We start from the raw sequence: 18,215 nt of genomic DNA, 5'->3' as shown, positions 1-18,215 counted from the left end.
TTATACTTTTTGGTGTAAGGATGGGAAAAGCATGTTCTAATACAAGTTTACAAATACTGGAAAATAAAATGAAGAAAATTAAGTCATCTGCAGTCTTACCACTCAGAGATACTCACTATTAACATTTTATTCTTTTTTCCTTTCTTTTTTAATGCATACATGTATATGCTTTTCTAACACAGAACTGGGATGATGTTGTATGACTTTTATGTCACTGTATGAGTTTTGCTTCTTGCTGTTTTCTCTTAGCACATTTGAACATTTATTCATGTTGTTTTTTAACTTGTTCTTAAGTGACTGCATAATATTTTATCACTGAGAGCTACATGAAAGGTAGTATAGAATAGTGAACTCTAGAGTTAAACTTCCAGGCCTCAAATGCGAGCTCTACCACTTCCTAGCTGTGTGACCTTGGACAAGTTATTTTCTCTCCCTGTGCCTCAGTTTCCTCATGTATCAAAGGGGGGGATAGTAATCATACTTCATAGGTTTGTGGTGAGGGTTATACCTATTAAAATAGTGAAAGCAATTAGAACAGTGCCTGGCAATAGTAAATTACATAAATAATCATCACTCTTATTGTTAACATTATTATTTATTACAATTTATTTAACCAGTTAACTAACCCCATTGTTAGTCTTCAAGATGATTCCTGATATTTTCTATTGTAATAAACACTCTGCTGAACATCCTTTGCACAGCCCTTTCTGTACAGCTGTGATTATGTCCTTAGGACAAATACAGTGAAATGGAATCATCTGTCAAGGGGAAATAAACATTATTGAGACTTTGATGTATATGCTTAATTACTTTATGGAAAGCTTGTTTACACTTTATCTGGCAGGGTTTGAGAGTGTCTGTTTTATCCCCACAAATGTTAAAATTAAAAATAAACCTAGATAAATTTTACTTTATCTACTCTAACTGTCATTTCCTGGAAATGCTCAGAAGTTTATCATTGTTACTGTGGAAGGACTACCGGCATATTATTTTTAAAAGTTTGGGATGCTTGAACTACTCTAGGAATTTTACAGACGATAACAGAGACTGGTTGAGATATCTGATTTGTCTCTTGCCAGTCTGTGTTGTAAAGAATTCATTGAAGCACTAGATTAACTGCTTTCTAACATTAACATTCTTAAGATTCTAAATTAAATTTCATTAGTATGTGCATTAGTTAGAATATAGGTAGAGTCTTTAATGGAGAGACCTGCCCTCCCTCATCCCCCATCAGTGACTGAAATTAGAGAGAAGTTTACATTTCTCTCATAACAGTCTGTTGGGAGCTGTCCCTAGCAGATGGGTTGGTTCTTTTATCTTCCACATATGGCTTCCCTGCTTGGTCCACAGTGACTGCTCCAGTTGTTGGCATTTCCCCCCAGACAGGAGGGCAGTGGGGAGGGGGGGTGCTAAAAAAAAGGTCAAGGACAGCTAGCCTTTATCTTTCAGACTGTGACTTGGGAAATGTGCCTGTCACTTTCTCCTGCCTTCCATGGGCTCATACATAGTCACATGGCAACTTCTAGCTTCAGGAGAGGCTGGGAGAGGTCTCTAAGTAGATAGACATAGGCTCAACTGAAATTCAGTGAGGGGAAGGTCCTATTTTTAAAAGGGAAAAGGACAAGATGCATACTGGAGGCCAGTCATCAGTCTTTGCCACAGTAAGACAATAAACACTTCAGATCAGTAAGATTAAGATCAGTGACCTACTAGAAAAGTTGAGAGTTACAAGTAGCTTGCAATTATGGGCAAACAGCTCAACTTTGCTCATAATTTTTAAAATTGCAAGTTAAAAATAGGATTATGATATTTTTCATGTACTGAATGTATAGTGATGTCCATTGTTGGAAAGGGTCTGGTGAAATAGACCACTACAAGATTGAACATTTTTGGAGGGAGGTTTAGAACAATAGACCCAAAATGCCGATATGTTTTAATCCACAGGTTTCACAAACATGCAAAGATATATGTACGTGGATATTCATTGTAGCATTGCTTGTAATTTGGAAAACTGTAAACAATCTAAATGTCTGTTACTAGAGAACCCCTGGTGTATTATTCATGAACATAACTGTAATGTTCAGAACTTGATATATATATGTTATCGACATGAAAAGGTAAGCTATTTAGTAAGCAAAAGAAGTAAATTTTAGAAAGTGTGTATGAAGAGAATGATCCATTTGTTTTGGGATAAAATGTAGATAAACATTGTTCAGAAGAACACAGAAAACTGCTCTTGGCAGTGGCTTTCTGTGGAGAGTGGGGAACTTCCTTCGTTTTATATACTGCTTTTGAATCTTTCGATGCATCATATTTTTAAAATGAAACACAAAAACAAAACAACAAATGTCACTCATTCTCCAAAACCTTGATTAGTAACTTGTGGGAATTTCACTGACTACATGCTGTCTCATGTTTATCCATCTACTTGGTCTTTTACCTGACTAGTGTTTTTTTTCTTGTTTGTTTTTAAATCAGCTTTATTGACATATAATTTTGGCATGATAAATTGTGTTCATTCAACGTGTACAGTTTGGTGAGTTTTAACAGATGTGCACGCCTGTGAAATCCCACAATCAAGGTGCAGAACATTTTCATTATCTTCAAAAGATTGTGCCCCCGTTGCAGTCCGTGCCTCCTCTGCTCCTGGCCACAGGCATCCACTGTGTGCTTTATGTCATTATGTTTTTCCTCTCCTAGAAGTTCATATAAATGCAGTCACACAGTATGTCGCCTTTTGTGTTTAGTTTTGCACTTAGCAAGGTGCTTCTGAGATTCATTATGTTGTTAGCAGTATGTTCCTTGTTGCTGAGTATTCATTCTATGTATTTTATATTCATTCATCTGTCAATGGACAAGTTTGTGTTGTTTCCAGGTATTGGCTATTGTGAATAAAATGTCTAAAATGTTTTCAAAAGTAATTTTATATTCCCACCAGCATGTATGAGTTCCAGTTGTTCCCATTCTCATTGACATTTGCTATTTTTGGCCTTTTAAATGTTAGCCCTAATGGGTGTATAATATCTCATTGTGGCTTAAATCTGCATTTCTCCTATGACCAGGGATGATGAGGATCCTTTGGTGTGTTTATTGACTATACATATATATATATATCTTCTGTGAAGTGTGTCCAAATCTTTTACTCACTTTTAAAATCAAGCTGTTTGTCTTATTATTGACATTTAAGAGTTCTTTTGATATTTTAGATGCAACTAATTTGTCAGATACCAATTACAAATATCTTCTCCCATTCTGTGACGTTTTTTGTTTATTTATCTGATCATTTGTAATGTCATCAGTGTCATTGTTATGGATTATTTTACCAAGATGAGGAGGACTTGCCCTTTTGAAGGAGATGTGAGATGATGAAATTATATCAGAATATGAACTTGTACATTCACTTCTGGAAGGTTCACCTGATCTGGGGATTCCACTTAATGAATTGACATGTTGTGTTAAGTCAGAACTAGCGAACAGCGACCATGGCAGTAAAATATATCAGTATATGAATCTCTTTCACCGTTACCAAGCAATAGAGTTTGTCTGTCTTTTCTTGCCAGTCCTCAAAAGCTCTCCTCTAAACCAACCTCTTTCTTCTCATTTCTACCCTTTTTCTTATTCTTCTCCTGTTTTAAAAACCTAGCACAGCATTGCACGTTCTAGGAAGAAGGACTGGTTCTCAGTATTGAACAGGAGCAGCATAGTGACTTGATTTCCATTTAGCACAAGAATTAAAGACATTTTATAAGAGTAAGGCTTTTGGTCTAGGACAGGGATTAGCAAACTATGGCCTGGTGACTATATCTAGCTTGATGCTTGTTTTGTAAATAAAGTAAATAAGTATTTATTTTATGTGTTTTCTGTGGCTGCTTTCACGCTACAATGGTAGACTCGAACTGTTGCAACAGAGACCATCTGGCCCACAAAGCCTAAAATATTTATTAAATGTCCCTTTACAGAAGAAGTTTGCTGATCCCTGGTCTAGGGAGAAACAGGTCCATAAACCTGTAAGCAGCAGTAAAATGAGTCATTTCTGTCTGGGTGAAAACTCATGTTTCCTCAGAGACTCACAGGCACCACTCATAATAAGGGGGGTGCTATCCAAGGAATTGGAACTTGTCAAGGCCTTCTCTCTTAAAAGTGTCGTGTATTCATTGGAATGGCATCATGAGCACAATACTCATCACCACCAGAAAAAGTCACTTTTCGTAGAGTACTCAAGTTAGTCATAGAGATGTATGTAGTCCCCCAGTTGTCTTCTAAAAACACTTTGTAGAGCTGCCTCCCTTGTCTCTCTCTCTCTTTGCTCTTGTAGCCCCTCCTTGCGCTAAGAATAATGCTAGAGAAGTGCGAAGTCAAGCAGTGTATCAGGGTTTTAGGCTTGGAGAACGCAGAATGAATGGGGGTGTAGGGTGGGGATCTACAGAAGGAAATCGTCCAAGAAATGTAAGAGGCCTTCTTTGTCGTTGGTGCTGGGAAGATTGGAAGAACCCTACGGATGATTTGTCCTGGTAACCACCTCTTTCTAAGATAAACAAGTGAAATGAGAGTGACATTAAGAATGCATTAAGGGTTTCTCACAATATTAACTGAACTTTGTGTTATGTGGTGAGGATTTTTATTGATAGGACTAATTAGAGAATCTCATTAATTTCTATGTCTTTTATCAGTGTTTTGCCAGTGTTTATTTTGTTTTTTTGTTTTTTAATTTATTTATTTAATTTATTTATTTTTGGCTGCGTTGGGTCTTCGTTGCTGTGCGCGGGCTTTCTCTAGTTGCGGTGAGCGGGGGCTACTCTTCGTTGCAGTGCGCGGTCTACTCTTCGTTGTGGTGCGCAGGCTTCTCATTGCGGTGGCTTCTTTGTTGCAGAGCACAGGCTCTAGGCACGCGGGCTTCAGTAGTTGTGGCTCACAGGCTCTAGAGCACAGGCTCAGTAGTTGTGGCACACGGGCTTAGTTGCTCTGCGGCATGTGAGATCTTCCCAGACCAGGGCTCGAACCCATGTCCCCTGAGTTGGCAGGCAGATTCTCAACCACTGCACCACCAGGGAAGCCCCCAGTGTTTATTTTGAATTTGTGGCTTCAAGGAAATGCTTCAAGTGTCCTTGTTCTTTAAATCAGTATTCAGTTTTACTTATCTTCTTGTTCATCACTTATTTATTGACCTGTGGTTACTGGAAATTCTCCCACCTCAAGAAAAATAGGGTTTTGTGTAATTAAATTGAATTTTTGAAGACTATAGCAGTCATTATTGAATATTTGAAACAGAAATACCAGGTGCCTTAACTTTTCTTTATCTTAGAGATGCTATATCATGGCCAATGTCATTATTAAGTCTGAAATTCCAGCCTCCATTCTGGTTTGTCAGAAATTAATGTTTTTCTTTTAAAATCATGACAGAGCCATACTATTAGATATAATTAGTTATGACCTGGGAGTTGAATTATGAGGCGATAACAGTTTATAATCATAATACATGTGAGGAGGACATATTTCATTGATGTTCTACTTTCTTCCCAATTAATGTTCATTAGAAATAATATTTACATGGAAGTATTTTTCTAAATACAGAATACTTATTAAAATAGGGTTATTAATAAGGGCACATTTACTTATTAGTTCAGAAAGGTTAACTGTGATTATGGTTTTAATCTCAAATGAGATATATGTCAAGTTGTTATGTTTGCTAAGAAGATTTGTACAAATTTAAGATATTAATTTTTATAAACCAATAGCAACATGTACTTATTTCTGTTTTGGTTATTTTTGAAGATGTCTTTAGTAGATTATTAATATATTAAAATGTTACTAAGTTTTCACTGAAACCTTAAGCTAAACACTTTTTTTTTTTTTTTAAAGAAATTCACGTTCTTTTATTTATTTATTTATTTATTTATGACTGTGTTGAGTCTTTGTTTCTGTGCGAGGGCTTTCTCTAGTTGCGGCAAGTGGGGACCACTCTTCATCGCGGTGCGCGGGCCTCTCAATATCGCGGCCTCTCTTGTTGCGGAGCACAGGCTCCAGACGCGCAGGCTCAGTAATTGTGGCTCACGCGCCCAGTTGCTCCGTGGCACGTGGTATCTTCCCAGACCAGGGCTCGAACCCGTGTCCCCTGCATTGGCAGGCAGATTCTCAACCACTGCGCCACCAGGGAAGCCCAAGCTAAACACTTTTTAGTGTAATTTTTTTTTTCTGAATTATCTTCTGAATAAAATTTGTTACTTCTGAAGTGCTGTCAGCTGCCAAGCCCAAAGATGTAAGAGGGACATAGAACCTGTTCTTTTGGTGGAGTTAAGTTGGGAATACACCATGAAGCCTTAATACGAAGTTAGTTTGTTCTGACATATGCCATGCATGTTTTTATGAACCTGACATGTTTGTAAAGTTAGTAGGTAGACAGAAGCTTCTTAGGGAAAAAAAAGCACTGTTGAAGTCATGCACATTTGTTGAAATTATAACTGCCCTTTTCTTAGACATGTTTTATGCCTTGTTTAAATTTTATTCCTTGTTACTCAGTTGTTTGTATGCATTCAGAGTTGTAGATTTGTAGTTGTAGTTGTAGATTTATGTAGTAATAAAACTACTCAGTTTTTCCAGCTTTCTTTCTGAAAAACTTTTGGAGGGGGTGTTTTATTTTTATTTAAAAATGCACCCATTTCTATATAAGTTTCATACTAGACATCTATACATAAAAGACAACATAGTTGCAGTAATGACTTAATCATCTTTTACTGTTTCATTTGAAAATTACAGAGAGTAATATTTTAGTTGATTTCAGTTGCATATAAATATTTATTATTTTTAATATCCCAAAACAGGACTTATATTACTAAAAATCCCATGGAATGCTTAAATACTCAGAATATACTCCAATAATTTAAATTCTACTGAATATAGAATTAACTTATTTCAGAAATACACACAAATTCTGTGATATAAACACAAATATTTATGCATTCCATTCTTACTAGATTTCATACAAGCCCGCCCAGCTCTGTTACTCTGTGATTTAGTCATTTAATATGGTTTTATAATTCTTCTGCATTTATGCAGTCTGTGATTTTGATCAGGTGTTTCTTTTTTTCTGCTAATCTAAGTTAATTTTAGCACAGCCAATCTCTGATTATCCATGCTAATAAGTAAGGAAAGAGCACAGCATAAAAAGTTACAATTTAAAAATAATTTTAAAATCTCAGTCAAGGCAGTTTTTAACTTTTTTATTTACTAACAATTTCTGCAACCCACCCTATCGCTTCAAAAAACTCTGTCATTTCATTTTAGTTCCCTACTCTGGTTTCTGTTAGAGGTGCTAAGAGTAACTCATGGCTAGAAGACAGGGGGGTAAAAAGCAGAGTTTTAGATAATCTACGTGCTCAGTAATCCTCCCTTGAAAAACAGCAAATGAGCTGAGCATTTCATAGAATGCCTTTTTCCCTAATTTATCTCAGGAGTATTTTGACCAAAAAAAATGCTACTACAGAAAACACCATAATAGGATAAAATATTATGACTCATAGAAAGTACTCAAATAATCCTATTTAATAAAGTACTTTTTCTGATTCTAGTCCTTTTGACGAAAGAAGTAATTGTTGAAATGTTCTGTGAACCCTTGGTTATATCAGAATATTATGGGGGCCTTTTATTGTCATTTTTCAAGGATTTCACTTAAATAAAAATTCTTATTGTATACTGTTTTCATTGTAGTCATGGAAAAGAAATCTTTTAGCCTTGTCATCAAGTTGAAATTGCCCTTTAGATTTCTCATATTTATAACCTCAGTAGTTCTAGCTAGTAAAACAAAAACCTCATAAATACTCAAAAGGCAGTCTGGACTAGATCCAAACAGTTGCAGTTATATACCTCATCTTATTGTCCTACTAGAAATTTATATTCATTTATTTATGCTCCCTACCCACCATTGATATGGCTTACCATAGATCTTCAAAGTACAGCATGCATTTCAGACAGTATTCAGGTTTCTAAAATTCCATTATCAGAAATCATTTTACGTTATACAGTTCATTTTAAGAGAGTTTTTTTTTCAAACCTATATTCTTTGCAACCAATAAAATTTCTAAGCCTTTTATCAGTTCTGTAGATACTTGGCTACAGCAAATGGTGTTCCTAAATTCTTTCATAGAGTTCTTGTAGAATCATACAACTATTAATATTCATTGAATACTGTAGTTTGTCACCAACATTATTATGCTTCATTCATTGAACTTCCTTAGATCCATTTTGATACTTTTTTATTTCTTCTTAAAAGTAAAACAAAACCAAAAAACTCTGAAGGTAATCACATAAATTTGTTGTCTTGCAGTTTGAGCTATCTTAAAACTTAAGCAGCCCTCCAAATGGCTACTCACCACTTGTAAGTAGTGGTCAGGTGACCTTTAAACAACATTCAGTTTGTTTGTATTATAACTTGAATTGAGAATGTGCTGGGAGGAGAGAAGAGAAGGAGACTGCTATTACGAAGCTGACTTAAATCACTTTTAACACCTGATTATGTATGTTGACGTTTTGCCCCACTGTTTAGCATTCCTTTTCATTCACATCACGCTGAATTGTATGTAGATCATTGTTTTTTAAATATTTTGGAAAAAGACGGTTATAGTACATTTTCTTAGATTGTAACAAGCTTAAAATTAGTGTTTCATGAAGGAAAATTTCTGAGTATTCTAATGGCTTTTTTAAAAAAATCATTTATTTGCTAGGTAAGTTCTCTTCTACGCTTTATGAGACTGGTGGCTGTGATATGTCACTTGTGAATTTTGAACCAGCAGCAAGAAGAGCATCCAATATCTGGTATGTGTGAAGTCATATTAGGGAAGTATATGTACTAGCATATGTTTGCCGTTTTTAAAGTTTGTAAGCGTTGAGATAGAAAAGTTATTTTGAAAACATTTGTTTATAGTGGCTTAAATAAATTGTCATTATGCATTTGTCGCCAAAGAATTAAAGTATAATTTTTTGCTGTGGAAAAAAAGAAAGTTGTTATTCTTAAAACAAAAGCTATTATGTATTTTAAAAAAAAAATTAAGTAAAAATTTCCTGTAGATCTTACCATGTGACAGTGGTTTCCCGCAATTTCAAACTTAACTATGTATATATTGCGTGATGGAAAAAACTTATTAGAAAAATATTTACACAGCTAAGTTCAAACCGATCGATTCTCTTTCTTTGTGTAATTTCAAATTTTTATTTCTGTGTGAGGGTTTTGGTCAAGTGTCTTTTTAAATGATTATCTTTCATTTTGTTTTAAAATGTGTTTACCAGCTGTAAGAAGGAGGAATTTCTTAAAATATGGGTCATATGTTGCATTTAGTTTCTTTTCTCTCCTTCCCTCAGGAAGGAATTATGTAAGATAACAGAGAAGTTAGGAGGAAAGCAAATAAATAGAAATCTTGATCGTATAACATAATCAATTATAGTTTAGAATGTGTTAAATTTTTTTCTGAAATTTTAATCTTACTCATCTATTCAAATTGCTGCATTGAAATTCATTGTTGATTGATTAGCTCACTTTTTTTCCACAAGAGTCATTTGATTCTTATTTTAGGACTTCCATTTAATAGTGGGACACACCTATTTATATGTTACATATCTATGGACAGTTCACTTAGTTTTTTCAGTTTTGAGGGTCTCTTTAAAGTAATAGGGTCTTGTGATCACTTAGCTTAGCATGCTGAAAAGATAGAACATTTCAGAAACTGTACTCTTTAATAAAGCTCCTTTAGTCCAGTTTCAGAATTCACCCCCTCAAAAATGATTGGAGTGTTTAGATGATTTTGTAACAGTGGAACCCATAGGAGGATGGAGCAATGGGAACACTTTATTATGTTTAATATAATTCAAGATAAGAACAATTCCTTACACCATAAATGTGGTAAGGTCTTAAGTTTTGAAATCTAAATTTGACTGAACTGTGGAAACTGAGTTGTCACGTTCTAGACTATTATATCATAGGTTAAATTTATTATGGCTCCTGGCAATATGTTAATTGCTTTCTTAAACAATTTTCACAAGAACTTGGTGATAGAGGTACTTTTATCCTATGTTACCAATGAGGAAACTGAGGTATAAAAAGTTTAGATAACTTGTCCAAGATCTCATTCAGTTGATGAGGAGATTTGAATATAGATACTTTGACCCAGAGGCTATGCTCCTAATCACAACTCTAGGAAAATTCGATTTTGTACTTTGAAGTTTACATGGAAAAGTAGACCGTGTAAATATCATGTAATTGTTAATAGACTTATTTTTCTTTCTACTACTTGACAAGCTGTTTATTCCCTAAAGTCTTCTTCATTTTTCTTTAGTGACACGGATTCACATGTATCCAGTTCTACCTCAGTTCGATTTTACCCACATGATGTGGTAGGTTTTCCTTTATTTTTATAAAATGCTGTATTTTCAGATTAAGTTGCTATACAAATCAGAAAATTGATGAGGTTGCAAAATATCAATTTTGTTGAAAACTGGCAAAATCACCTTTGCTGTCCCATAGTGGATCTCTTCTCATAAGTCCTTTGTTAAGAAACAAACAAGTGTAAAGCACCGTGCATTTTAATTAGCTATTTATGAATCAGTAATTACACTTTTGAGGGTACATAGAGGTCTGTTTACTCACCAGTGTCATAATCTGGTTGTGCCATTTTTAATTGTGCCATTTTAAAACTTCACTTTGAACATTATGATTTTGGTACATAGCTAACTGATTTGGTACTTATCTACTAACTGTTGGTTAACTATTAGTTATTCGTATACCAGTGTGTGTGCTTAGTGATGTTATCGCTGTATAAAAAAATGCCATATGAGATGCAGTGGGTATATTTTAAAAAGATAACACTGCCTTTGTGTGATGTATATCAAAGTATATATATTGAGGTTAGAAAAGATAAAACAGTTGAAATCCTTATAAGCAATATTTAAGAGATACGAGGTACGTGTAGATAAATTTAGTGCCGAAGAGATTAATTATTAGCGGCTTCCTGAAGATGATGAGTTGTGAGCAGGGTTTTAAAACCATAGATGTGAATTGGCACAGAACAATAGTTTTCAACATTTGGCAATGTCTGGAAATATTTTTGCTTGTTACCACCAGGGGGTTGCTGTAGGTATCTAGTGGGTGGAAGCCAGGGATGCTGTAAAACATTCTACAGTGGAAAGCATAGCCCCCACCCAAAGAATGACCTGGCTTGAAAGTACCTGTAGTGCCAAGATTGAGAAACCCTGGCATAGAGGATAAGGGAAAAAAAGTGTTTGGGGAGATATTTGTCAATGCTTAAGAGACAGAAATGGCTGTTATATATAAGAAACATATTTTCTTGACTATACCCCACCCCTGTGTAGGAAAAGTAAAGACTGTCCCTACTCTTTTGCTGCAGTGTATTCCTGGAAACTCCACAGGAAAGCAGAAATGGGGAAATGATTACAGTGATCCCTTGGTATCCACAGGGGATTGGTTCCAGGACCCTGTGCGGATACCAAAATCTATGTTTGTTCAAGTCCTTTATATAAAATGGCATAGTAGTATTTTCCACTGTTAAATGGTATGAGAGCCTTGAGACAGCAAAATGCTGGCTAGTGCTCTGCTAAATGCAGTAAACTTTGGATTCTTTCAGAGGCAGGGGAAACTGGTGAACGGATGAGTTGAACCTGAAAGAAATGTAATGTGGTAATATCCTGTATAGCCTCAGATGAGCAGCCTGCCAAAACAAAAGTAAAGGAGTGTGGGAGGGATTTGAAAACAGCAGTAACAGTGATAAGAGGCTGTACGAAGAATTGAGATTTGAAGGCATTGAATCCAATGCAGAGGAGCTTAGATTTGACACAGTAGTGAGGTTCATAGCTTAATGAGAGAAGAGAAGGGGTAGGGAGAAGGGAAGCCGCTAATGATTCCCTGTTGGTGATTGTAATGGATTCACTAGCTATACAATCATAAAATACTAAAATTTCAAATACTTCCTAGTAAAATCTTTCCAAAAGGCCTTTGTTGTAGTTCACTTCCTTTTGTCACCTTCTGTAGTTTCTAGCAATCATAAAATATCCACAAGAGTGGACTAGTGTAGAGAATTAAGGAGGTTTAGATAATTTGCAAGCTGATTGCGTAGCCCTTGAAGCATGACTTGATTAAAGATATTTTAAGCCTTTCGATGCTGATTTTCTTTTAGCTCTCTCTTCCACAGATTAGATTGAACAGACTATTGACCATCGATACAGATTTGTTGGAGCAACAAGACATTGACCTAAGCCCTGATTTGGCAGCTACTTATGGTCCAACAGAAGAAGCTGCCCAAAAAGTTAAACACTATTATCGCTTTTGGATCCTGCCCCAGCTGTGGATCGGCATTAACTTTGACAGACTCACACTTTTGGCCCTGTTTGATAGGTGAGAATATAGTGTGATATTAAAGATATGTGCAGATTTTATTTTTAAATTGAAATGTATTAAATTACCCATTGAGTATTTGACTTGGTTTCCATGTTGGAAGGTGTTTTCTATTTTGGTTCTCTTGAGATAAAATTTAAGTTAGTAAGGCTCCCAAACATTGACTCTCCTGAATCCATTAAAAGCTTTTTTTGTGGCAATTTTAATATGTTTATTTAAAAAATTGTTTTTATCATTAAGAATCATGCAGCTGTACTTAAAAGCCAGAGAATTTGAGGTGTTAATGACCATAAGGTTATATGTAATATGACTCTAACTATAAAAGGTATAATAGTAAATAGTATTAGTCAGTTATGAACTTGGTGACCAACTGCTGCTTCTAGTTGACATGGAGTAACAAAGACTGGGTTTACTCTTCTACCTGAAACAATGAAAAACAGATAAAATGCATGAAACAGTGGTTTTCAAGACATTGGAAATAAGACAGAAAAGGACCGTGATTCCTGAGAGATGGGAAGCAAATTATGTGAGCCCACCTTACTGCCTTAAGAGAGTCCCCAGGCTGTGGTACTGAAGTAGAGTCCAGAAGACTTCCTGAGTTGAGGAGATGGAGCTCAGAGTCCAGGGAGACTAGAGCAGCTCAAGTCTGTAGGATAGAACATCAAAGAGGATTGCTGCTCAGAGAGAGAACCTCAGAGATTTTTAGTGGGTCTCCTCAACTGTTCAGCAGAATATTGGTAAGTCTTGCCTTAGAAGTGGGGAGTAATTAGCCCTAGCATGAGCACTGCTCCAGACCCACCTAGCAAGTCATAAAAGCAAGACCTGAAAGGATCAAACTGTTTCCAAGTAGCATAACAAAGCTCAACAAGATTTATAGAAATCCAGAAATTCTCACCACATAAAAAGTTAAGATTCACAATATCTGGCATCCGATCAGAGATTACCAAGCATACAAAGAAATGACAAAATGTGGTTTATAATGAGGGAAGTAATGAAACCAACCTGTAACTGTCACTGATATTAGAATTAGCAGTCAAAGACATTAAACAGTTATAAATGTACTTTGCATGTTAATAAAAATTAAGTAGAGATATGGAAGATATGAAAAAAAAGACCCAAGTCACACTTAGAGATGAAAACTAAAATGTCTGAGATGAAAAATACAATGGATGAGATTAATGGTAGATTAGACATTACAGAAGAAAATGTAAGTGAAGCTGACAGCATGACAGTAGAAACTATTGAAAATGAAACAAAGAAAAAAGAATCATTCTCCTATGCCCATCCCCCAATGAAAAGAATATACAAAATGAAAGTAAGCCAAGGGAGACAGGAAGAGAGAAAAAATTTTGAGGAAGTAGTGGTGGAAAACTTTCTAAATTTGATGAAAACTACAAATGTTCACATTGAAGAATCTCCATGAACCTCAAGTACAAGAAACATGAAAAAAACTATACCAAGGCACATAATTGCTCAAAATCAGTGACAGAATCTTAAAAACTGCAAGAGAAAAAAAGATGTAGTTTGTACAGAGGAACAAGAATAAGGAAGACATCAGATTTATTGTTGGAAAAAATACAAATGAGGAGATGATGGAGCAGCATTTTTGAAGTATTGAAAGGAGAAAAAAACTCAACCTGGAATTCTATACCCAACAAAACTGCAAAAACCAAGATGAAATTAAGACATTTTTGGACTAGGAAAAACTGAAAGAATTTTTTTCAAGCAGACCCACAGTACAAAATATATTACAGGATGTCTTTCAGGCAGAAGGATAATAATACCAACTGGAAATATGGACCTACCCAAAGAAATAAAAGATCACTGTAAATGGTAAGTAACTACATGAATAAATATATAAAATTTTTTCTTACTAATTAAATCTCTTTGAGACATAATGGATGTTTAAACAAAAATAATAATGATGTATTGTGTGATTTATAAGATAAGTAAAAGTAAAATTCATGACAATAATGGCATAAACGCCAGGAAGGGGCATATAAGAGTATAGTACTATAAGTTTCTTATACTGTTTGTGAATTAAATATAAGTTGCTTATACTGTATGTATACTTATACTACGTCACTTGAAGTAGACTGTCATAAAATGTATACTAAAGCAACTACTAAAGTAACAAAAGAAAGAGTTATAACTAGTAAGTTAAAAAAATAAAGGAGATAAAATAGATTCATAAAAATTGCTCTCTTAATGTAAAATAAGGCAGAAAAGGAAAGAGATCAAAAACAGATTGACAGAAGATAAATGACAGGATGATAGTTGGAAAAGTCAGAAATTGTCAAATTGGAGAAAAAAAGCAAGACTCATTTCTTTGCTGCCTACAAGAAATGCACTTTAAATATAAAAACAGAAAAGATATACCATGCTAACTCTAAGCACAGTAAAGCTAGAGTGGCTGAATTAATATCAGACAAAGTAGATTTCAAAGCAAAGAATATTACCAAGGTAAAAGGAGGTCATTTTATAATGATAAGTGGTCAATTAATGCATAGGATTTAACCATCCTAAATGTTTCTATATCTCAAACAGTGCTTTGAAGGAAAAGCTGATAGAAATAGGAGAAATGGATAAATTCACAATTATAGTTGAATTCAACACACCTCTCTCAATAATTGATAGAACAAGTATGTAGAAAATCAACAAAGATATAATTGTCAGCCAACCTAAGTTGAGTGACATTTATGGAACACTCCACTCATAACCACAGAATACACATTCTTTTATGTGCACACAGAACATTTACCAAGATAGACCATATTCTGGGCCATAATATAAGGATCAAATTTAGAAGGAGTTGAGTTCTATATAGTGTGTTCCCTGACCACGGAGTTAATTATAAATCAGTAACAAAAGAACCTTGGGAAATCCCTAAATATTTGAAAGCTAAATACACCTAAATAACGCATAGATCAAAGGACAAATCAAGCGGGAGATTAGAAAATATTTTGAACCACATAAAAAATGAAACACAATCAGAATTTTTGTGATGCCACTAAGACAGTACTTAGAAGAATTTATAGCACTGAATAAGAAGAAAAGTCAATTCAATGACTTCACCTTCCCCCTTAGGAAACTAGAAAAAGAAGATCACATTAACCCTAAGAAAGCAGAAGAAAGAAAATCATAAAGAACAAAGCAGAAATCAGTGAGGACACAGAAGACAGTAGAGAAAAATCAAGGAAACCAAAAAGCTCAATTAAAGTAATATATTTTAGCCAAGCTGATCAGGACACACAAAAAAAGTTATGGATTACCAATATCAGGAATGTGAGCTAGGATATCACTACAGATTCTACAGGTAATAAATGGATAATAAAATATTATGAGCAGTTGTATGTAAATAAATTTGACAGTGGACAAATTTCTTGAGAGATAAAAATTATCAAAGTTCTGAAAGAAATACAATATCTTAATGTTCCTATATCTATTAAATATATGGGCATTGTAGTTAAACACCTTCCCATAAAGAAAATTCCAGGCCTAGATAGTGCCAAAATAATATCCCAAATCAGTGAAGTGGAGAAAGGATAAGCTTTTCAACAAGTGGTGCTAGAAACATTGGATTTCCATATGCAAAAAAAAAAAAAAAGAAGAAGAAAAGAAAAAGAAAAATAAAGAATTTGTATTATTACCTTGCATCATATTACAAAAATTAACTCAGAGTGGATCATAGGCCTAAATGTGAAATCTAAAATATAAAATTCAGAAAAAAGCAAAACGTAGGAGAAAAGATTTGTGACCTTGGGTTAGGCAAAATTGCACAGATGTGACATGAAAAACAGATCAATGAGAAAACAAATTGATAAATTGGATTCATCAAAATTAAAAACTAACAAAAGCCGGAGGGAGAGCACGTGTTCAGTGACAAGTGACATGGACAGAATATAGTGTACCAGGGCCGACAGGGATCATTGGATTCGGCAAGTCTGGGATTCCACAACTGCCATATAAGAACAGATGAAAATACCAGTGTTTCGTTTATTGATTTGAAATTACTATTGAACTTGTTTTAATCTGCTAGAACTATCAAGTGAAATAGTACAGAGATGTTTGTGAATTTTATTTTTTAGGTCAATTGATGATTATAAATTGGGCATTGATGTAATATAAAGAAATAAAAATCTTTTTATGATTATGAAAGCAATTCTTTATTAAATATGTAGAAAGATTTTAAGACAGAGGCCAGCCAAAATCCTTCCACCCAGAGAGAACCATTATTAGTAGTACCAAATTGATATATTGTCTTTTTAAACCTGTGTATGTATGTTTCTTAAGTAATAGAACTTGTATCTTCGTATACAGTTTTGTGTCCTGCTTTCTTTGTATAGCAAATGTACTGAGCATGTTCCTGTGTCAGTAAATATTCTTTGAAATCAAGAGTTTTAGCACATACCTAACATTTTGTGAATAAAATTTCCCCAGGAAGTAAGATAGATTCTTATTTTTTGGCATGATTTATAAAAATCATCTTCAGGGACTTCCTTGGCAGTCCAGTGGTTAAGACTCCACTCTTCCAATGCAGGGGGTGCGGGTTTGATCTCTGGTCGGAGAGCTAAGATCCCATATGCTGTGCAGTGCGGCCAAAAAATAAAATAAAATAAATTTTTTAAAAAATTATCTTCATTGCTGTATGTAGTATGTTGAACATTGTACTGCTTCTTTTACAGCGTCAGTTTAGTAAAATATGGAATTGTCTCAGTAACTTTGATAGAGGCAGCATTGATGGTCTATCACTGCCTTCATTCTCAACATATGTAAGAGCCTGTGTTTAAGTAATTTTAGTAAGATTTCTGATTATTTCAGATGATTTAGACATGGGAAATGAAACCACTTGGTATCAAAATTTGGTTACAGACTTTGTCATATAAATGTTTTCAATTTAATTTTCTAGAGACTCTTTTGAGATTTTGTTTTTCGAACTTGTTTCTTTGTATATTTCCTTTATTTGCCATTCAGGTTGTTTAGTTATTTGGCAACAAACTTGACAGAGAAGCAGATGATAAGAAAAGTAAAGTTATAACATAGAAATTGCAACTGTATTATGTATTATAATAAGAACTTCACAATCCACTGTAGCATGCTTTATTTGCACATAAGAATGTGTGCCAGTTTTCAATCTAAACTGAACATACTTTTTCATTATGATCCAAAACCTTGTTCAAACCCAGTACTAAAAATAAATCTTAACAAGCATAGTATGAACTTCATATTGATGTCTTCCCTTTTTGCATTCTGATTAATTTCTTCTATTGATGATATACTTACTCATAAATTTTTCTGTCTACAGAAATCGTGAGATCCTGGAAAATGTGTTAGCTGTCATCTTGGCTATTCTTGTGGCTTTTTTGGGATCTATTCTTCTCATACAAGGCTTCTTCAGAGATATCTGGGTCTTCCAGTTCTGCCTGGTGATAGCCAGCTGTCAATATTCACTACTTAAGGTACCAGCATCTCCCTTCTCTTCAGACTTTGGCATCATAGTTATGTTAAAAAGCAGAAAGTTTTGTATCATTCATTGAATGATAATTCAGTGAATTATCTAAGAATATAATTTTTAGATTTATTTTCCTTGGACGTTTACGTTAAGATTGGGAAAGCAACAAAAGGGACATATAAACTTTAAAAAATAATGACATGTGAATGAAGCTTCCTAAAAACTTTTTTTGTATTAATATACAAAATAAAAAAATAAGAATTCGAGTTCTTTTTTTTTTCTCTCTTTTTCTTTTCTTTTTTTTTTTTTGGCCATGCCACATGGGTTGCGGGATCTTAGTTCCCCAGCCAGGGTTATAACCTGGACCCT

The 18,215-nt window shown here is 34.5% G+C and overlaps 1 protein-coding gene and 1 long non-coding RNA gene across 8 annotated transcripts in view; one reads left to right on the top strand and one right to left on the bottom strand.

The window, feature by feature from the left end:
- Nucleotides 1-18,215, top strand: part of PCNX1 (pecanex 1) — a 499,400-nt gene that overhangs the window by 86,031 nt on the left and 395,154 nt on the right. For 5 of the 7 annotated variants that reach the window (XR_014261020.1, XR_014261021.1, XR_014261022.1 and 2 more), the window contains 4 exons: nucleotides 8,718-8,808; nucleotides 10,323-10,380; nucleotides 12,177-12,394; nucleotides 17,700-17,853. Coding sequence is in view for 4 of the 7 variants with exons in the window: in XM_082451496.1 (XP_082307622.1) it covers nucleotides 8,718-8,808; nucleotides 10,323-10,380; nucleotides 12,177-12,394; nucleotides 17,700-17,853 (521 nt within the window). In the remaining 3 variants the exon portion in view is untranslated. The remainder of the gene's footprint in view (nucleotides 1-8,717; nucleotides 8,809-10,322; nucleotides 10,381-12,176; nucleotides 12,395-17,699; nucleotides 17,854-18,215) is intronic. The other 2 variants (XM_082451497.1, XM_082451499.1) reach the window with 1 other exon arrangement.
- LOC309655978 lies at nucleotides 4,693-8,708 on the bottom strand. Its single transcript, XR_014261099.1, has 3 exons — nucleotides 6,171-8,708; nucleotides 4,821-5,839; nucleotides 4,693-4,770 (listed from the first exon to the last, which is right to left on the bottom strand). It is a non-coding gene; the product is annotated as an uncharacterized lncRNA (long non-coding RNA).

This window comes from Balaenoptera physalus (genome assembly GCF_965194825.1).
Source record: "Balaenoptera physalus genome assembly, chromosome: 2".
NCBI lineage: Eukaryota > Metazoa > Chordata > Mammalia > Artiodactyla > Balaenopteridae > Balaenoptera > Balaenoptera physalus.
This window is presented reverse-complemented; position numbering and strand designations above follow the sequence as displayed.